This window comes from Opisthocomus hoazin, chromosome 1 (genome assembly GCF_030867145.1).
Source record: "Opisthocomus hoazin isolate bOpiHoa1 chromosome 1, bOpiHoa1.hap1, whole genome shotgun sequence".
NCBI classification, from domain to species: domain Eukaryota; kingdom Metazoa; phylum Chordata; class Aves; order Opisthocomiformes; family Opisthocomidae; genus Opisthocomus; species Opisthocomus hoazin.
Genome location: NC_134414.1, coordinates 96,428,680 through 96,451,291, shown reverse-complemented (window position 1 = coordinate 96,451,291; position 22,612 = coordinate 96,428,680). Strand labels below are relative to the sequence as shown.

At 39.1% G+C, this 22,612-nt stretch overlaps 1 protein-coding gene across 3 annotated transcripts in view; it reads right to left on the bottom strand.

Moving 5' to 3' along the window:
• Positions 1–22,612, bottom strand: part of IL1RAPL1 (interleukin 1 receptor accessory protein like 1) — an 808,300-nt gene that overhangs the window by 29,426 nt on the left and 756,262 nt on the right. For all 3 annotated transcript variants that reach the window (XM_075429945.1, XM_075429954.1, XM_075429962.1), the window contains 2 exons: positions 8,501–8,633; positions 6,426–6,571 (listed from right to left, as the gene is read on the bottom strand). In XM_075429945.1, the coding sequence (XP_075286060.1) occupies positions 6,426–6,571; positions 8,501–8,633 (279 nt within the window). The remainder of the gene's footprint in view (positions 1–6,425; positions 6,572–8,500; positions 8,634–22,612) is intronic.

Here is a 22,612-nt window from a genome sequence, read left to right as displayed (position 1 = left end):
ATGTGAGCTTTTTTCTCTTTTCTTTTCCCCTGTTTAATACAATATACGTTATGGCATGGCTGTAAAACAATTTATCTTTCCAAAGTATAGCATACAGAACCACAGCTTTATACAGCATATGCATATCCAATATGCATATACATGTATAAAATCTATTCTCTAGTTTTAGGATTTTTTTTGTTTGTTTCAGTGTGCCAAACAAAATCTGATGGTATTTAAGGTACCCAGATGGCTTTGTGAATACTGTTGTGAATAATTACTGGTGGATGTTGTAGGACAATAATACTTCTGATACCAGTAGAAACTAATTTGGCATGTTCTTTAGCTTGATTATGAAATTATTTCTTAGCACAAAGCATATTCTTTCTGCCAGCATAGGTCACACATGCCTGTGGATGTCTGTAGAGTTGGCTTACAGTGGCTAAATTTAGTTACAGTTTTTAATATGATTTTCAATGCAATAGTTTCATTTTATTTACTAGGACTGTTGAAACCTCACTTGATTTTTTAGATTGATGTATAGCATATATTCCCGATTCATCTGTGTAAAAGAATTAGTCTGGTTCGGGAATTAGATGTAAGTATGTGTATAAGTGTGCAAATACAAGACAGAGACGTTGTTAACCTAGTTATCAGTATGGCAGGCAGCATTATCTGAGCCTTGGTACTGTTGGATTTCCAGTGTTATTAGAATAGAGATAATAAATTTTTATAATAGAAGTATATTCTTACCGATGACATTTTTATTTCTTCTGAGAAGTGCGGGATACCTGTTCCCAGCAGAAGAATAATTACGCTGACTATCTCCAACAGTATGTTAGCTCAAAAGAGGATAAGGTTGAAAAAATAGAGATGCTGCAACATTACTGACGTTTACTACATTTAAACAGAGAACACTGCATTTTACAGGCAGCTTATACTTCAGGTTGAAGGAAAAAAGTGTCATGGTGCAGAATTGCATTAATATCTGGTTAGCTTCCCCACATAAATGAATTGTGTATGACTTAAAACCTTACTGATTAGGAGAGCTGCTATTTGCTTATTGCACTACAGAAATCAGACAGCCCACACAATTACTTCTTTTAGATTTTCTGAAAGAAATGAATGTAAGAAGCACTGGGAGGTGCTAAAATGTGGGGAAAAATGGAGTACCAAGTTCCAACGATGTAAGATCTTAAAACATGCTGTTTACATTTTTTTCTGAGGATAACATTAATGAATAATTTAGCTCTGCATGGATTATGAGAACAATTTGTGACATTTTATTTTAAAATATTTTCATCCTTGCCAATCAAGGTTAGAATCGCACTTAGACATTATGTAAAGAGAAGAACGATGATAAAAATGGTACAAAAGCTGTTTTAAAAAAGAATCTGTTAAAACAAACCAACTTGCTTGACACTTTGTCAGACAAAAGTTAGATTTAGGCACATGCTAAGTAATCTGACTAACCTTTTTACTGGAGATGTCTTAATCCCATTTTCTAAAGGATGACAAAAACCTACTGTTGAAGAAAATTGTCTTACAAAGAGTTTATGTCAGGCAGTAGTCTTTAGTATTCTACTAATTTACTGATTATTTATGAGATTGAGTGTAAAAAGAATAGCCACTTTTAGTTAGGTCTGGGACAGGAAGGAAGGCGATATTTGACTTTTGGCCCTGTGCCATGAACCTCTTCAGTGACTGAACCTTTGCACTGCCCAGCACAGTGACAACCTGAAGGCTTCTTCAGTGGCCGTAGGGGGATGAAAAATCAATTCCCATCAAATCCAATTTCAATTCCAATCTAAAACCTGGTGCAGAATAAAAACTAAATGCTCTATAGACTGGAAGATATATATGTTCAAGGTCTTAACTGACCAAGTGTGCCAGAGTTTTACAACAGTCTTTCTTCTACTGAGGCTCAGAGATTTGCTGGAATTTTCAAGTAATTAGGACCAATTAACAGAAGCTGAAATAAAAAATTCATTGCTTTCGTATCTCACATGACGAGCTCCAATTCAGAAATTTCATAAGCATCGTGAAGCTTTATGGCAAAGGGAGCTAGAAGACCTGTGGTTTCTTTGCAGAGGTTAGAAAAGAACTAGTTTCTTTTCTCTTTAAAGTCTTTATTGTCACTAATCACTACCACTGTGTGAAATCATGTCCTAGAGAATGAAAATGCTCATGAGATCGAAACCTTAACATATTCAAGTCCTTAAGTAATAAAACAGATTTATGCTATTGTGTGAATGACACTGTAATTTAAGGTGCTCGTCAGCAATTCCGTTGTCTTTAATAACTGTATGAAGAAAAATCAGAATTACTTGCTATTCAGAATTCGCCGTTAAATTGTGCTGGAAATATTAATACGCTGCTTATGCATTAATAAACGATGAGTTTAAAGTATGCCTACCTATTTGCAGGTTTCCTCAAGAAGCATTTCCTTTAGGAAATATTAACTTGTTTATCTTTCAAACATATGTTCTTATGGGAAATTTCAAACAGGATAAATCTCTTCCTCTAAACAATTTATTTTAGTAGAAGTCATCTTTTGTCCCAATAGAAAAAAAAAATTATTTAAATCATCCCTCATTAGCTTATAGTCAAAAAGACCCATATATGCCCATTGAGAATGCCTATGACAGAGGAAAACAAACCCCAACCGTGAAAGAGGCACAGGGCAGGAAATTAGACAGCACTGAGAAAATGGGAAGAAAGGGAAAGATACTTTAAAAAAAATGCATCAAGTATGTTACCTGCTCTTAGTTTTGATGTCTGTCCCATGAAAAATACAGGTATATTATTAAGACTTTGAAAAATATCTGTAACATTAAAAAAATCATGCCAAGATAGAATTTGTGATTGTTTTTGGTTTAGAGTTGTAGTTGCACACAAGAACCTCTACAAAAGTCATCACATGAGATAATAATCTGTACTTCTAACATAGTCTGTGGTTGAATGAGACTATGAGGTTTTGATCCAGCACAAAATTCATACTTTTCAGTACATAACATTGTAGAAGAGCATTCTTTCTCCTCATGCATTGTATTTTTATCTACTACATTGACAGACTATGGGCTTGTCTTCTTGAATTAAAAACCTGTGAAAAAAATAGAATTAAAGTGTGTGAACCACCCCTTATATCATCTGCAATATACGATCTGTCGTTAATAAATTTGTGCTTAGCTGCTGTCATTAACACTCTCAAAATTAATTTCTAGAAGTTTCTTCTATCTAGCTGAAGATTAACCTGTAACTGCTGCAGATGATCAGTGATAGCAATCACCAATAAGTAACAAAATCAGCCTTAGATTATAACCAGTAGATTTTTTTTTCTCACACAAAAAAGAACATAACTATTATTTTAAAGGTGATAGAGATATGGCCAAAAGCTGGAGGAAGGGAATGGAAGTTAAATTTCCTTAGTTCTGATTCCCTCTCTTTTTCTGATTATTTTTGGATAAATTTTGTAGGAAAGGACCAGAAAAGAAAATAGCATTGGCATTGTCATGATTAAAATGCTCTACTGCCTTTAGCTCTGAATTAAATACTCCCTGTGTACAGCATCTGAGGAAAGCTGGGAGTCTAAAAATGGTTAGCCAGCTGCACAAAACCACAGTTCATAGGTTTTCTTCACTGGCAGTCAGAAACTAAAAGCAGCTCAGGAGATAACTGAGGCTCAGCTCCCTGAGATGTAGAGTGCTGGGCTAGAGGAAGGTGCCAGAGGCCCCATCTTTCTCCCGGTGCTGGATGTCTGAACTGAGTTCGCTTTTCCTGCACAAGTGGTTCTGGAATCTGGGGGAGCTGTGTTCTGCTCCCCTCTGGAAATTCCTCTCAGGGAAGGGGAGGCTCTGGGTTTCTGTTCCAGTGCCACACCAGGGAAGAGCAGAAGCCCCCTCTCCCCAGCTGAGTGTGCTAGGCTCTGGTTTGTGGCGGACACCGCCATAGGATGGACCCTGCTTGTGTTTTCTGTGAGGTGCGTGTGTGTTCCTGCTGGGATGACAGGTGGGAAGAGTGAGAAAGATGCATCCAGGTTTTTGCTGGTAATTTGGTCTCTGAATTTGTTGCCCTTTCAGGGCATTTGTAATTGCAGGCATAGCCGAAAGCTCCCCCTGGAACCTTAAGTTTACAGAGAATATATCGACCAGGGCAAAACAGCAGCTGCAAGGGTATTTGAAAGGCTTAAATTTTGTACGTGAATCCCCACTGCAGCGTTTAGCCCTAAATACCTCTTTTCCCAGGAATGCTCTATTCAGTAACAGCTTTCTGCTTTCCTGTCCCTTCTGATCCTGGTGATAATGTACCACAAATGAAGTTCGAGAAGGATTATAATTTCTTTTTCAGGTATTCAGTGAACATTCCAGATTCAGCATTTTTGTTGGCTTATACTGCTGGAAAAAAAGAACACTAACTAGAAAACAAGCCAAAACTAATACCCCTGCAAATGCCTCAGTGTTCAGGAAATAAATTTACCTAATTGTTAGGTCCCAATTGTTCTAAGTGAGCCAATAATCAGAAATTAATAATCAGCTAACTCATTCCTAGCAGAGACTAAACGTGGATCTACACAAGGAAACCTAAAATGAAATGTTGTCATGGTGATATACAGGAGACTAAGCAAGCAGTGCAAAGCTCCTCTTCCTAGGAGACCTGAGAGACTAGCTCAAATTTTTATCTGTCATGGTTAATTTATCATTTCACTGAAACAGTTGTCAACATGCAAACTATGCAGAAGGCTTGTAGCAAGTACCTTTTGTTTTTCGAGGGCACAACAGGTTTTGTTTCCAAATCACAATGTCAGATTCAGCCTTACTTAAGGAGGAAAAAAATATTTGGGCAAGTTTTTGCTATTTTTAGCTTTTCACTACTTATAAGGGCAATTAAATATTGAGATTACTTCCTCTTAAGGATGTTGTCATGAGGCCACATACCATGGAGTGTTTGACATACTGATTTCTCCAAGAAATGAAGCAAGTAAAGTAGACTCTTGCAAAATTTATGCATGCGTGCTCTTAGATTAAAAAGCTGGTGGTCACAGAATAGAAAAGACTTAGGTGTTATCAGTCTTGGAGCTACTGCTTCTATGGAAGAAAAAATGAGGGCTCACCATTAGCAAGTGACTTGAGAAATGTTAGTCAGTGAAGTATTAGTTTTAAAGTAATTTAACCCTTAAAGGTTCTTTGTTTTCAGTATTCCATGCACTGATTTCATTATTAAAGACAAGCCATTAGATTTCAGTGTTAGTTGAGTTAAGCTCTTGCTCTGCGTTCAGATGTCTCGAAATTAAGAGTATGTGACTGTTAGCTGGTAAATTGCTGAGGTTCAATTACTTAATAAGCTAATTTCCCCTCTCAATAAATTCAAGAAAATATGGCAAATGCCAGGCTAAGCAGAACATCTGATTAGTTACATCTGCATTTGTAAAGAAGCAATGACAAAAATTCAGAGAAATGGCTACAAATTAGTTCTACGCAGTTAATTGGAGGTACACAAAAACACGTTTAAATAAATGAGTCACACTATATCAATTTATGGCTTTCTTTTAAACTTGGACTTCTCATGTTACAAGACTAAAACTAGGGAAGACATCACTGCTTTGACAAAAGTTGAGATGCCACCAGTAGTTCAGCACCACAGTAAGAACCTGGTTTGCTCACCTTTACTGACAGTCTAAAAAAAAGCACAGTAATGGCAGTGAAGTACAAACACTGCTCTTCTTTGCTCTTTTAAACCAGCGGGATGCTGCATGAGGGTGGGGAGCGTCAAGCCCAGGCATGTGGAACACCCTCTGGGAGGTAATGTGAACAAAGCAGATCTGGAAACCCTGCTTTGCAAGAGGTTCTGCAGCTCTCTGTAATTATCTTCGTGGGAGATGGCTGTGGCCATTAGACAGGCTGGAATCATGAGCTGTGAGTGGTGAGTAGAAACAGGCAGGTCCTCAGAACTTTCTGTCATGATACTTCACTTCAGAAATGTTAGTGTTAAACAAACGTGTTAGAAGAGAAATGCCCACAGCCAGGCTATGCAGAAAATGCTCTGCGTGAGTTTAGGTGGCATTTCTGATAGAAGTGGAATGATTTTTTGTTTTGTACTTTTTCTAGTATTTGATTTTATATCTTACATAAAGTTATTACAGTTGTATTACCTGTGGCTTCCTATTACTTTTTTCTCTATTGTGCCTTGTTTAGTTTTAAAGTTCAGAAATTATTAAATGCATCTTTTAGATAAATTTAATTATAAGGTGTTACTGTATTTTTCCGAGTGACAACCATAGTTAACAACCTTTCTGTTTTATTTTGACAGTTGTACAAATTCCTTGGGAAAAATAAGAATTGTCTATTAATATCTCAGGAAGCCAAAATTCATGCTTGTGTCAGAAGGAAGCTGTACAAACTGACCACCCCTATAATGTACCTTTTCATGGAGAAAAGCTGCATATTTACCCCTTTTATGTAGAAGAATACTGGCATGCCGGCGTCCATTTCCATTCTCGACGTAGCATGAGTAATTCCCCAGGTCTGCCTCTTCCACAGAGTCAAGAATCAACGAGATGGAAACCTCCTGTTCCCCGAGATGTTCCTTAAGAACCCTGAGAAAAAGCAACACTCACTGCTGTTCTGCTTGTATCATGGCGGAGCATTAGATAATCATGACATAATAATGCTACTTACAATTTACTATTGTCTGGCTTCACATTTGGCTATGGTTTGATGAAATCTTAATTAAATTACATCATGCCCTTTTCTTCCTCACTTGTAATTAGAAGGTTTGGCTTTGTAAATTTTAATGACAGCTTCAGTTAATTGTCTTCTTTAAGCAGGATGATGTGCACACTGATAAGATATCATTGCACACTTTGATGGAGACCCTGATCAGTAGTATGTGAAGTCTTCAAATGTTAGAAGAGAGAAAAGTGAAAACAGTTATTTTGGGGTTTAGGGTCATGGTAGGCATCTAGGTCAAATGTGCTACTTGTGCATTTTCTGAGGGTCTTCAGCATGTCACTCAGAAACAGTGTGTTCATGCCAGGGTCTGAAAAAATATTTCTTGAAAGTATTATAAATCAGCAGAAAGAACTGGCGTACCGGATGCTGCTCCTTCATACTGGTGATGAATGAAAGGAAAGACCTCTTCATAAGACTCCACCTGTCTTCACATTGCTTTCTTTACCTCTTAGCATGCCTATCAGTCATTTTAGAAACCCAGAAAAGCAAATGACAAACTCCTCTAGGCTACTCCCTCACGTCATACCTGGCAAAAGAAGTGGAAACCAGCCCTCCTGCTCCTCCCTCCGCAAAACAAGACAGTTGTAATGAGGTTCTTGTCACCTTTTTATCTGTCTTCAGAATGCCAAGTCTCTGGCTGAAGGGTTTAGCAAAAGCTTTAGATGCGAAATACAGCTGATCTGGTTGTCATGTGCCATTTAGTGTATTGGTCTTGAATTTTTTTAGAATAAACTGGAAGTACACTAGGGTGAAATATGCTTCCATTTTGCTTATACGTGGGGACATGGAAATGACCTTGAATGTCTACATGGCCTTGATTTTGGTAAAGCAATTGTCTCTGTTACTTTGGTTACACGGAAGAAGTCTAAGGTTAAGCTGAAAATGGGTGTGGCTTCATGTCTCCTGATGAGATAGTAAACTCCTATGTAAGAGGCGGAGGGTAAGTAAGCTCTTTTTGTTTTATTACAATCACTGTAGTTACCACACCTGTGGTTATTTAACTTGCTTTGTAATGTGCATTTAGATTTGCCTTCATTTCTGGGTTCATCCATGATATATAGGCACAGTGATATAGACATATGAAGAATTATAAATTAAAAAGGAATCTCTTCATATCTGGGTAGATACTTCTTATTGGATAAGAGTTGGTATGCTCTATAAAGTGTGTAATTTTCAATACAAAACCACTTTTCTCCTAATTTCCAAACAAGGCACCTCTTCTAGGAGCAGTAAAAGCACATGACGTGAATTGCCAGATCCTCTCTAAAACAAATATGTCAGCAGATATAAGCAGCCCATGTAACAGGATGCTTGGCTCTCACAGGCCAGATAACATCCCAGGAAGCTCATTTTTTTCCTTGGAGAAAAGAAATCAAAACATTCCAAAAGAGAAACTAGACTTCAGTATTTATTTAAGGCTCCATGTTTTAAAAGACTTCTTTTGAGCTGTTTTCCTTGATGTGTTTATTTTTCTTTATTTCACCTTAGTAATTGTCTTAATGGTTCTTATAGTAGATTAACACAGTTTGAAAAAGTCACTATGCAAATTCTAGCTGGTTACACCACAGTACTTGTCAGGCAGCTGTTCTGCTTTTGCAGCTCTCTAACACCGTACCTGGCCAAGGCGTGTATTTTTCTGTTCTCTACTGTTAGAGTTGAAAAGATAAAGAATGTATATGTTCCAATAACAGGGATCAGACCCAAAGCATTCCTGAGTTAGTCTGTGATAACAGCTATTGCACTAACTACCAAAAAAAGATATTAACTGAAAAAAACCCCGCTTTTTCTTTTACCTGATGTCACTTTCCCAGACTCGACTATCATCCAAATCTTCAATAAACTTCTCCCCTTTCATCCAGTAGATTAAAGGACTGACATCTCCGCTATACCCAAAGAATGCTCGGCAGGTTAGATTAGCAGAACCACCTGTTACAAAGAATATGAGAAAATACGTTATTTCAAAATTTGTAAAAAAAGTTTCATTTTTGAATCAGTTGCTCTTGTTGAAAAAAAAAAAAGTATCTGTAGCGACCCTCAGTTTCCAGCTGCTGTTGCGTATGTCCAAAAGTATCTACTTGTTTTGCAAGTGTTGTTCCATTTATTTTTGAAAATAATTACAATAAAAATTAAAATAAATGTTACATGAGAACAGGATTCAATTTTGTATTATTTCACTGAGTTTTTTATGATTAGTAAGGAAATAAAAACCTTTTATTTTTTCCAAAAGTACTAGCTTAGCCAAAGATTTCCATGTTTTCTCTGAAAACAGAAAAAAGCTACATTAAATAGACATGCAGTCCCATGTGTGCTAGTTCAGCTTTGCAATGGTTTCTGCAAAAAGGTCGGTAGATTCCTGTAGGGTATCACTTCCAAGGGACGGACAGTAGAAAGGTGGATGACAGGTTAACCATGAGCCAGCAGCGTGCCCTGGCTGCCAAGATGGTCAATGGTCTCCTGGGATGCATTAAGAAGATTATGGCCAGCAGGTCGAGGCAGGTTCTCCTCCCCCTCTACTCTACCCTAGTGAGGCCTCATTTGGAGTACTGTGTCCAGTTCTGGGCTCCCCACTTCAAGAAAGATGAGGAGCTACTGGAGAGAGTCCAGCGGAGGGCTACGAGGATGATGAGGGGACTGGAGCATCTCTCGTACGAGGAAAGACTGAGGGAGCTGTGCTTGTTTAGCCTGAAGAAGAGAAGGCTGAGAGGGGACCTTATAAATGCCTATAAATATCTAAATGGGCGTCAGGAGGACAGGGCCAGACACTTTTCAGTGGTGCCCAGTGAGAGGACAAGGGGCAATGGGCACAAACTGAAGCACAGGAAGTTCCGTCTGAACATGAGGAAGAATTTCTTCCCTCTGAGGGTGACGGAGCACTGGAACAGGCTGCCCAGGGAGGTTGTGGAGTCTTGTTCTCTGGAGATATTCAAGACCCGCCTGGAGAAGGTCCTCTGCAGCCTGCTGTGGGTGACCCTGCTTTGGCAGGGGTTTTGGACTAGATGACCCACAGAGGTCCCTTCCAACCCCTACTATTCTGTGATTCTGTGATTCTGTGATTCTGTGATTCTGTGAAACAGGGATCAAAATAGTACTTTGCATGCATTTTATGTGTTGATTAGAATGGTAAAAACTAGCTGTACTGTGGACAGCCACGTATTTACAGATGTCCTGTTCACTGCTGTAAAGATATTTGTCTCAATATGCACCAACCCTTCTAAACTGCTGTGTGCATTTCTTTAGTGGGTAATTAGACAGTGATTTAAAGTAGTGTTGTGATTTAAGGAATGATTTTTTTTCCCCCTGAGGAGAGTATTTTCATGGAGTTTCTATTACTCCTGAGACTAAACCCATATTTTATTTACACTTCAATTTTTTGATCTTAGGAATTTAAGCTGACTGACTACACCTCCTGGAAAAAAGAAAAAAAAAAAAGATGCTTTGTTAACTCTATTTCATTCTGTACTGAGATGCAATCAGCAGTCCATCTGGGTTCAATGAAATTCCTTAAAAATACACTGCCATGGGTTAGGACCTGGTGCTTCTCAAACTTATGACAATATTTGAACACTTCATTTACTTTTTAGTATGGCAACAAATGCAGGGTGCTGTATAACAAGAAGATTAATTATTAAATATGTCTTATTTATCTGAAATGATTTGTGGTTTTCTGTAAAAGCATCTGGCTCCTCTGCCTGGCTTGAACTCTCACATCCATGCCATAAAAGGTGCAGAATCAAATGTTTGTACTCAAAGTACGCAACATGAAAGCAAGTGCCAGCTACGTTGCTCTCACAAGCTGTTGAGGAACTGAGTTGCCTTTAGTCATTACATGAGCTTTTGGTTGGTGCCACACCCTTTGTTAGCAATGCCTGCTAAGGAGACAGGAGCATCCCACAGCGTGAAACTAGGATGGAGAGGAGGGTCTCATTTGTAATGAAAAGGTATGCTATCAAATCTCTGACTAATGAGACATTTTGATAATCTTCTCTTGTTTAGAGCAAAGTTACCAAATATAAGCTGCAAATCTTCAGCGAGAGGGCAAAAATTCTCCTTCTGAAGACAACCACATCTTCTGTTTCTACACCTCAGGGAGCAATGGTCAGGACACCTCCCTGGAAACCCACCTCCTCAATTTCTGCGCAGCTCGAGAAGTGCCTTTTAGAAGCACTGGAGGGAAAGATTTTTGCAATTTTGAAGCCATTTGCGGGGAATGAGATGAGCTTTGGGATACCACTTAATGTGGGTCAAGTGCATGAAAACCTGTAATGGAACATGATACATTTCCTGATTGTGCCCAGGGCATTTTAACAGATGCAAACCCAGTTTCTTATAGCAGTTACATAGCAGATATAAAGTAACTTTTTTTTTTTTTTCGGTTTTGCATTGTAATTACAATACATGAACATGTAAAAATGAAAATAGAAAACCATAAAGGATTATAAATATCTTGGCCACAGTCATCCTGTCTAGCACATGTTCAGGGCTGTGAAATGTTTAGCAACCACAGCATTGGTGGACTCTGATCACTCTTGAAAACAGCAGAAGGTACCTGTACATCTAAAGAAAAAGCAGGCTCCTGTGACAACTGGGTAACCCCTGTGGCATTATCTACCAGTCTTGGAGGGAAGAATGCTACCTAATGCATCACTGCCACTTCTTGGGCTTTTTCTGGAGCTTTCTTACCAAGTCAATGCCTGGTTGAAACTTTTTAGCTTTTAAGATCTGGCAAGATCACAGCTGGAGGGACTGTAGCTTCTGTACAACTTACCCATGATTCACAGCTATTAGGTACCACAGGTGCTGAACCATCGAAGTGCCCCAGGCTCCTGCAGCTACCAGGCACCCACTGAGAGCTGTTTTTTGCACTGTGCATGCCTCTAAGCCTTTTACAGGTGAATATTAATACACATGGGTTTATTTTTTAAAAATAAACTTAATTTGTTATGGGCAAAAAATGTTAGAAAATAAGAGTTTGTAAGATTAAGGCTTTTATCCTCACTAAATTCTTAAAGAAATTACCTCCTTAAATAAAACTAGTAATTGTGCTTTTAAACACAAAATCCAAAGTTCAAATTCAGCATGAAATATTTGCAGCTGAGAAATAAATAAGGAAGTATGCAATGCCTCTTAGTAGTACTATGTTGACTACAGTCACTGAGCAAAGGCCATTAGCATGCTGGATGTTCAGCTATAAACTACCTATACTGTCTACCTTGACCAACCTTCACAATAAGCCAGTGGGAAGTTCATTAGCAGGTCATCAGGAAAGATCCAGTGACCAGCTAATGACCAACCGTGACCATTAATGAGGAGGTCTGTTACTCCAGAGCTCACAACTCTTTGCAGAGGGCAGTGGAGCTTTGTTGGTGGAGCAGAGATACAGCTGCAGGCGCATGTAAGCAATGGGCAACGGCTGACTGAAGGTCAATATTATGAGTGGACAGAGTATTTTGCGAGCACATCTTGATCTCTGCTCCAGAGCTGCCCTAACGTGAGTGAGTGTATGCTGTGGGATGGGCTTCATTTTTCCCTAGAAGTGCAGCTTTGAAGCAAGCAGTCAGAGGATACTGAGTTTGGTACAGAGTGGCTGCTCTGTGTCAGCAGTCTGTTTTTAAGCAGGCTGCAGATTTTTAGAAAGCATGCAAAATTTAAGTAAATAAATAGAAGAGATGCTTTGCTTCATGTTTAAGTGAATGTATAAAATAACGTCAGCCAATTAGTAGAAATCACTCACAGATAACATTACACAACTCTTTCTTCTCTTATATTTTCTGTGCTGTGGAATATTAGAGAAATGATTTAAAAACAATAAAAGTTCGATGAATGGATATGTAATGTTTTCTACACAGTTAATTGAATTTTTCCTGCAAATGTTGAATTAATACAGTTTTATAGTCTATCTTTGAAGGAATTTAAATACAAATTTTTCCCTAACTGCTAAGGAAATTCATATCTCTCTCTCTCTGTTCTCTTTGCTGTGAGGTGCTGTAAGTTCTTGAGAACGTTCTGTCTGAAATTGGGTCCTAAGTAAACTGCTTTTTTTATGGATGCTGGAAAAGTCCAGCATTAGATTAGAATTAATTAGTAAAACTGAAAGTGTTAAGGTTTTTATTAACACCCCTCCCCCCAAAAAAATCCACAATATAACATAACACCCTCAGGAAAGGATAAAGATAAAAATGACAATTTTACTTCTCAGTGTAATTATAATTTTTTATTGTGAAATAATGTAATAAAGACGTGTAAGAGAATGCCTAAAAAGTAAGGTTTAGCTGTGTATTTCACCATGACCCTTATTTCTGAAGATGAATATGCTTTTACTGTATTGAGCTCATTTTTGTAAAAACTAGAATATGTAGCACTGTGTTCTTGATGCTCGCTGTGATAAAGTTGTGCTGTCAACCCTAGCCAACTGGGTTCAAGCTAAATTAATCAAAAGGTCTGCCATATAAATTGAGAACAGTTTTTGTTTCATAGTATGCTTTAAAGTAAAACAGAATGCAAGGAGGGACCACAACAAAGTGTACTTCCTTGAAACCAGCAATCCTTTCAGCAGAGCAAAACAGGGGTTTTGAGTTCATTTGCTAATTGGCAACGTTTGGGGCACCTTTCAAACTACTGCTATGGGAGCCTAAGTCCAGGAGAGGGCACTGTATAACTTCTAAAAATGAAAAAAAAAAAAAATCAAAGTCAATTCCTACTGTATAAGCTCTAATTAAAAAACATCAGCCTGCTAGGAACCTATTAGTTGTAATTAGAAAATAGTGAATACTTTGTGGTTGGTGAAATGTCATCTTGTATGGGCAACTTAAATTACAGTTGCACCATGAGTCATACAAGTTAGCACACACTATGATGGCATTCATTCTAGCCTTTGATTTGACAGAATCATCAAAGACAACCATTTTTGTTAGAAGCAATGATAAATATCAGACATCTTCTGCACCCTCTTTTTAGAAGAATCCTCAAAATTATATTATGGAGGGGAAATGTTTGAGAGCCATGATCACCATCTAGTAATACAGAGGGCCAAAAGAGTGAAACTGTTAATTGCACTCAAAAATAAGGGACTTTCTTTTACTGTACAATGTAAGCCTTTTACAAAACTTAAACACAGGCATTACCTACACACTTATAAGTATGCCATTTATTTGTAATGTTAACACTTCAAAATGAAATTATAAAAGGGCAGAACAGACACAAACAAAATCTCTCACACACAAATTAAATACTGTTCTTTCCATTTGTGTTAGAGAAAAAGTACTGAAAAAATATCAGCTTTCCAAGTGGAAAAATGTAAAAGCTCTTAAATTACTAGGTGTGATGGATAGGTGACAGTTCCTCACATTCACTCACAAAGTCAATGACCCACTTGTTTTGCTAATGTCATCTGCCAAGCCCAGTAGGCAGGTGGGTAGAAGCTGCTCGTGTTTTCAGAGGAGTATCATATCCTACTAGAGTTCTTGAAAGCCTTCTTGTAAATATGATTAAGGAAGGCAAAAAAAAAAAAAAAAAAGAAAAATAAGGTACCATATAGTTTTCTGTTGTGAGCTTTGACCATATGATTGTATTCCAGGGATCTGTGGGTCTTCCCTTAGGGTAGCATGAACTGCAGAGGTTCCTCTTGATTCCTTCCTTGCCTGCACAAAACATCACCTATTGCCACACTGCCCTCCAGTTTACACACATATTTTCACTTCTTGATATCTTGCACTCCCTTACCAGATAGCAACTGTCTTGCTGTACAGTTCAGATAGCAGGTTAGGCTAAATTAAACAAAAACTTAATTAATGCCGTTTTCTGAAATATAACTGCATGCTGGGAACTGCTAAATTCTAGTCTCATCACTGAGTGGTATGTTGTGAAGTTGTTGGCAAGGCATCAGGTATTACATCCATATGTTTTGGTTTGGCCTGGACAAATGCCAGGTGCCCACCAAAACCTCTCTGTCACTCCCCTCCTCAGCTGGACAGGGGAGAGGAAATATGATGAAAGGCTCGAGGGTCGAGACAAGGACAGGGGGAGATCACTCGCCAGTTACTGTCACGGACAAAAGAGACTGAACTTGGGGAGAAAAGGGAGTTTAATTCATCACCAATCAAGTCAGAGCAGGATAGTGAGAAATAAATCCAGATATTAATACACCTTCCCCCCACCCCTCCCTTCTTCCCGGGTTCAGCTTCACTCCCATTTCTCTCCCCCCTCCCCCCGAGCGGCACAGGGGGACGGGAAATGGGGGTTGTGGTCAGTTCATCACACGCCGTCTCTGCCGCTCCTTCCTCCTCAGGGGGAGGACTCCTCACACTCCGCCCCTTCTCCAGCGTGAAAGATCCTCTCACGAGAGACATTTCTCCACAAACTTCTCCAACGTGAATCCTTCCCATGGGCTGCAGCTCTTCACAAACGGCCCCAGCGTGGGTCCTTCCCACGGGGTGCAGTCCTTCAGGAACAGGCTGCTCCAGCGTGGGTCCCCCATGGGGTCACAAGCCCTGCCAGCAAACCTGCTCCAAGGTGGGCTCCTCTCTCCATAGGTCCGCAGGTCCTGGCAGGCGCCTGCTCCAGCGCGGGCTCCCCATGGGGTCACAGCCTCCTTCAGGCATCCAGCTGCTCCAGTGTGGGGTCCCTTCCAGGGGCTGCAGATGGATATCTGCTCCACCGTGGACCTCCATGAACTGCAGGGGAACAACCTGCCTCACCATGGTCTTTCATCACGAACTGCAGAGGAAGGCTCTCTGCTCTGGTGTCTAGAGCACTTCCTCCCCCTCCTTTCTCCACTGACCTTTGTGTCTGCAGAGTTGTTTCTCTCACGTCGTCTCACTCCTGTCTCTCAACTGCTGTCTCACTGCAGTTTTTTCTTTCCCTTCTTAAATATGTTATCACCTATCTACTACCGTCGCTGATTGGCTTGGCCTTGGGCAGTGGTGGGTCTGTCTTAGCGCTAGCTGGCACTGGCTTTATCAGACATGGGGGAAGCTTCTCACAACTTCTCACAGAAGCCACCCCTATAGCCCCCTTGCTGCCAAAACTTTGCCATGCAAACCCATAACACCGTAAATTTGTGAAGATACAATGTGCAAATTTCTTCTACTTTGAATTCAGTGGATGTACGTTTGAAAGGGCTGGGTATTGTCACTCCACTAAATATTACCATGCAAGCATCATACAAAGTGGCTGAATGCGATTACACAGCTATATCTCTTCATTAATAGACCTGCCCATATTTTGCTAAGCTGCAGAGCAGAATGTTGATTGGACGGGCTCTAAATTACATATTGAATGAGTTCTTCAGGCCGTAAATTGTAAATTTAGAGTACACACAACCATTACTCCTCAAAAAAAACCCATCAGCTGAAGGTTTGATCTGAAGATCAGACAGTGACTTTAGCTTTTGAATTTTCACTGAATTTGTAGATATCACTATTTATTGGAGAGGTTACAAAATTGCTTCCTTGAATTCCTGATTTTTTTAATAGGAAAAAAAAGCCTAATTAAAAAGCCTAATTCCTGTTCTTTAGGGTTGTTTTGCTTGTTTTGTTTGTTTGTTTGTTTTGTTGTTGTTTGTTTGTTTTGGGTTTTTTTACTTAGAAACTAGCCCTCATTCATTATAGAGCTAAACTCATTTGCCTACTCATAGTCATTCACCACTGTACAAAAAGCCCTTTACCCTGCAAGGCTTCCAGCTGCTGAATTACAGTTCAACAGCAAGACACTTAGTGGAGATGTCTGTATGTTATTTCTTACATGTTAGCTGCCATCAGCCCTGAGATATTTGAGTCTTCTACACTTAATAAGGTGCTATACTGAAACATATATGGTAAGATCTAAGATTAACCTAAAGGTAATAAAAATTTTTGGTGGACCGCTTCGTAGCTTGTGAAGAAAAAGAAAACCAAACCCTTTCTGCTTTGAATGGGTTCTTTAGCAGCAGGACTGCCAGAGACAGAAGGCAGCAACCACCACAGCAGACTGAAGAAAAAGACGTGATGTATGGGACTCTGGGCTCAAAACGCCCAGAACATCTCTCAGGTACACATATTGTTTAACTAACCTTCATTTCACAAGAGGTAACAAAACCCCTGAACGAATAATCTTGATTTTCCTAACAGCAGGCTTCTCGTCTTGATAGATGGTAATGTCAGGCTGATAAATTTGTTGTTTGGCAAGAATTTTTCTTTCCTTCCTCTTCAGAAGTAGAGGCTGGAGCGGGAAACAACTGTCACAAGCAACAATTGCTAAAGAAATGAAAAGTCCCTGCAACAGTTTCACAAGTTGCACTTAACTTTTATTCCAGAAGATCCTTTTTTCTCATGCTCTTTTTTTAGAGAAATGCACTTCTCAAACCCTTTTTTTCCTGTGTCCTCTCTGTCAAAAAATAAACATTTCAAATTTTCAGATCAAAAAATCATTTCTGTTTTAAAAGCCTGGATGTTTTTAGACGTAAGTCACAAGAAAATATCCTAGGTAACAAAATATCTCCAATGAAAAAACAAAAAGAAGTGGTAGCTTTAAATGTCAAACACCATGTGGCTTTTTGCTCTTATAGACTTATAACTTGCGAGCTTTAAATCTGTCCACACCATGCATAGCTTAATAATTTTGAGTGTTTTGTTTCTGGATTCTTTTTCAACCATACTGCTTTTGACTATGGTGCTGTGGCTTTGCATTTTAATGATGCTACATGGTAAGAAAACAAGCTTAGCTAGCAGCCTGAAGTTTCCTTTGCATAAGAGTCTCATAAGGGCTCCCATTAGAACTCCCATATGGGAGACCATACTCCTTATGGTCTCTCTCTGTGCCTCAAAAGTGAGGCAGATAGCTCAGGCACCCAGGGATGCCACCGCACCTCAGCAGTCTGACCACCGGAAAGGCCTCTTGCGGCTTTAGCTTTGCAAAGTCCTCCTCTGTTTTTGGGAAACTCCTGGAAAAGCAGGAGCAGTTTCCTCTTTATCTTGCTATATTTCAGAGAGGTTAGATTAGGGAAAAAAAAAATATAGTTTAATGTGTGCCTCTGGTAAAGAATATTTCTTAATAAGAAATATATAAAGAACTGTAACCTCCTGGAGTTCAGTAGATGACTCTGGGCCACAAGAAACTACAAAGCTGGAATGATCTATTAATTAAGGAAGACAGTTTCAAGCCATTATAGCTCTCACAACATTTTCCTCATTCTCATAAAAAATCCAGAGGCAAAGCAGCAGCAGAGTGAAAATGGGACTTAGACAGCTTCTCTGAATCAGAATGCAGCTATCACTAGACTTTTTTTGCTAAGGAGCTACTTAAACGTAATGATAATTCCAGTCCCCCCATGCCTGCGATGACAACAATTTTCTAATACAGCACACTTACAATAACACAGCTCCCTTTTCACTTTATTTTCTTTTACTTGTGAAAACTGGAGAGATAGCTGATTTTTTTTTTTTTTTTTTTAACCTAAATAGTGTTGGCCCAGCAGACGAAAACATTCAAATCTTTTGCCATGGAGGTTTTGTTATAAAATCCTGTATTCCTGTTCTTTATGAACATAATATAGCGATTTTGCTTTGATCTCTTGGGGGTGCAGGTCCATGTCAAAAAACCCTGCGCATAAATCATGGCAGCCAGCTGTAGACCCAGTACCTTCTCCCAGCTTTCCTCTCAGGTGCACCGCACAACGCTTTCTGTACAAGGGAAATGCAGAATACGTCTTGGATTCTAGTTAATGACAAGTAACGCACATTTTTCCAAAGAGGTTAACTCCAGGGAGCTGCAGCAAACATCTTATGTGTCAGATCACACTTAAATGAAAATATCAATAATCATAAGGAACAGATTTGGCAATTCAATTTATATACAAATTATAGGCTATTCAACCTCTTGCAGCTATTTCAGCCCCTAACTGTTCAGCTAGTTGCTTTCTTCAGACATAGCACTCAGTGAACAGCATCAGAAACTGTTTTACTGTAATGTCTTGTAACACCTGCTCTTTAACTGTTTGGAAAGAGGGATTGTAGTGTCTGTGCAATCATTATGTAATTTCAGTACATATAGCAAACTCTCAGCTTTCGAGTCACACATATTTTAAATAATAAGTTGTGGTTTTATTTTCTGTTGATCAGCCTGACTACTCTTTTCCTCCCTTTGCTCTTTCTTCATAAGCAGGCCTACTGCAGAATGAGTAGGTTGCAGGGAATTATTTGGGCAAGGAAGTATTCTGAAAAATACTGTAGAGATGGGCTGCATATTAAAGATCTTTCATAAAAGTAGAGCTTTTGTAAAGTAAGGCACAGTGTCACCTATATCTGCTAGGTGGGTATTAATGAAATTGAGACTCCAGATAACAAATAAATTAAACACTGTATCTTCCTCTGGTGATCTTTACTCTTTGGCACACCCTGGAAACATTAGCAGTTCTAAGATTTTCATGAACTAACCAGTTCTGTCAGATCACACGTTATGATGGAAAACATCATTTGGAAGCAACTCAGGACAGTTTGGCAAGCATGTGGGTGTGGAAAACTACCATTCCCATGAAGAAATGTGGGACAACAGGATAAATACAATTGAAATAAACCACATCTATTACAAGAATCAAAATATTTCAATTTAGTTCAATATGCTGTGAAACCACTTCTCTGCTTAATTTTTCGCCAGGAAAGCCATTAAGAACACTCTGAGGGTAGGAAGGTATTTCATGCTTACTGACACCAGGCTTTTCTAAGTAAACAAAAGAATTAAAAAGGATGATATATGTATAGTTTAGACATCTTTCTGCTTTAAATCATGCTGTCCCCTTCTTGTGTTATGAAGATATTGCAATGGACAGAGAAAATACTAATTCTTGGCATATCCTCAGAAATAGCTGATGTCTGCCGTTGAAGTATCACATGGACTAATATTTATTTATATAATTTAAAAGTCCTAACACATCAAATATTTCTATTGCATAAAAACATGGATTCCTGCTGTTTCTAACAACACTAGATTTTCTGGCTTTATACTGCAGTTGTTACACCATGTAGTCTTTCTCATTCTTTTGCATGTGTGATTTAGTCCTCTGCTTTCCAAAGAAACCCCTGAAACAAAATCCACGAAAACAAAACCCTCTAATTCACAAAGACACAACTGGAGATACTCAATTGCTTCTCTGTGACAAATTTGCTGTACTCCTGGACCATACGCATGCTGGAATCTACGGCTATTGATCAGCTTCCTTTCCACACAAAAGGCAGACAGGCTTTTTCAGTATATACTTCGATGGAATTGCATATTCATAAACAACGCTGAGCGAGGGCAGCAGCACAAATGCCAGCAATGGAATAAGAAGAATCTAGCCAGCACTGCATATGTGCTAATTGACTTTAAAGGAAAAAGGTACAGAAGTGAGGGCAAGCTTGATTTCTTGATGCTGTACCCAGCTTTCTGACCTGAAGGCATGCAAGTGGAGTAGAGGACCTGTGTCATAACTAGAATTCGCACAGGAAAAATGATGGGTCTGGTTGAAGGTAGGATTCCTGTTGCGCACTCCTGGGCCACACAGCACCTTCACTGCCGGGGTCCTTACTCTGCATGAGAGCTTCTGCTCCACGGCAGGGTCTGCCCACTGCTCCCAGCCCCAGAAACCTGCCTTCTCTCATTGATTTTGGGATGGGTGAAGTCCCTTGATCTCCATCCCCTCAGCAAATCGTAGCTGTTCTTGCACTGCATGGCCAAGAGTGGGAAGGTTGTTCTTATACTCCTAAATAACACCTGCTTGAGGGCTGGATTTATGTTGGCTATCACTCTTTAACAGGAGAATGGCCTGGCTGGGCTGCAGGTACAAGAGGAAGAAGCAGAGCCTGACGCCCCCATCTGTGTTTGAAGTAGTTGCAGTACTGGGCATCGTAAAATGTGACTCTTCTAAAACAACTTCCTTCTCAAGCACAATTAATTGTCAGATTATTTTGGTTTCTTGCACATATTTGTCAAGAGGAGATGCTCTTGAGTACTGGAAATTCTGGACAACAGCAAGGCTTAAATGATTTATCTTCTTGCAGCAGCCACGTGAGCCTTGTTTCTCTAGTCCACCTTCAGCCTTCTTTAGTTGTACTTGCCATAGTTGCACTGTACAGGGTTCTGCCAGCAAAACTGAGATATTTAGGGCTCCTATATTTGAAGCCAAATACCTGAGGTCAGCAAGCAAGATATCACTCCTCGTTAGTAGCATAATCATGAATTTCCTGATCAATTTATACAACCTACCCTCCTCCTGCTGCACACCCACCAATACTGTAATATTTGGTTTAATTTTCTAAGTGTTCTGAGAGGCACAGGAGTTGTGACATATCTTAAAAACAAAATTAAGTGAAGGAAATTTTTACCTTGCTGCATTCAAGGTGCAGCAACGCAGAATGTTGTCTACAATGTTGTTTGTGCTTTAGAACAGTTTTCGCAGGTCTCAAAGCAAGGACGAAAAGCAGAGTTTAAGTGACAATAGAAATAAGAGGTACGACAGCTGCTGGTTTCAGGAACAGAAACACATATTCATTTTGCAATATTTATGATACAAACTGTGCAAGGAGGGAGGTGGCAGACTGGTGTCTCTGAATTATAATCCAGGTCTGGGGAAGAAGAAGAGGCTGTGTTAACCCTTGCAATACCTAGCCCATCATCAGGTCTAAAGAATACCATTGTAGCTCTAGGCTTTGATTTTTATTGAAGCAATAATTTGTAAGTGCTGTTACAAACTACAGAGTAATAAAACAACGATGGATTTTTAGAAAGTTCTTAGTATAGTGTTTAGTTTCAGTCCTTTGGCATATAAATGGTATCCCTTTAAAAATGTGTTACAATTGCAGACATATGAAAATGAGTATTATTTATAAAACAATCCAGAATGAATGGCCTTAGGTGTTCAGTATTACATGACTACATTCCACTGAGTTTCCTAAACGTATAGTGTACACTTACAATGGAGTTTAAATCCATACTTATCTAAATTAAGTCATATGGATTATCTGAAGTGAGAATAGTGGTGGGAAAAAAACTACTTTAAAGTCCTCTCTCTTTCACAGTAAAAAAAAATAAATTAAATGTTTATTTGGGATCATTAATCTTCAAACACAGAAAGTGGGAAAGAGTTAACAGGCACCCATACTGAATCAGAGCAAAGATCCTCTATCCCAGCATCCTGTACCTGACAGTATTCAACAGCAGGAGGGCAAACATCTAGATACGAGAGTCAAAGTCACTGAAAACAGCCCTAATTTTGTGATGAAAATGTTGACAGACTGTAAACTACAGCAATTCCAATAGTAAAATGCAAGATCATATGGCGGTCCTCTGTAGGCAATTAATCTGTGTGTTCTAACAGGATGCACATATGAAACAATACCAGAGATCAGCTTCATTAGCACTAGCAGACAAGAAAAAATAGCTTTCTGATAGAACTTAAGCAATGTGCTTTTTAACAAATGCATGTGCATTTATCTGAGCAGTTAAAAGATGGAAATTCATTGTTGTGATAAAATGCAGCTAAGTGAGCATATCCAGTTGAATGCTTTGCCCCCACCCACCTCGCTTGCTATCTTATTTTCTCCAGGTTTCAGGATAATCAGAGATAGTCATGACTAAAGTTTGGCAAGAGTAGTTTGCGGGGGTTTTTTAATGCATTAGATTTCAGATAACAAGTATATTAAACTTTATTTTAGATAAATTATTCTCCTATAACACTTTGTAGTGTGAGATTATAAAGTACAAGTGTTAAATAATGAGAGAATTTAAGAGGCATGATAAAGCAGCAGAAACTAATAAAAGGTGAAGGGGAAAAGGCAAAATTGTTTCTACTCTAGGTGGCCATTTTAAGATGAAGTGAGGATTTTTTTCAAGGCTATGATGGCTGGCAGTGTTTCCTTGGCGTTCAAGGCAGGTAACAGGATGACATGGGGTGCCTG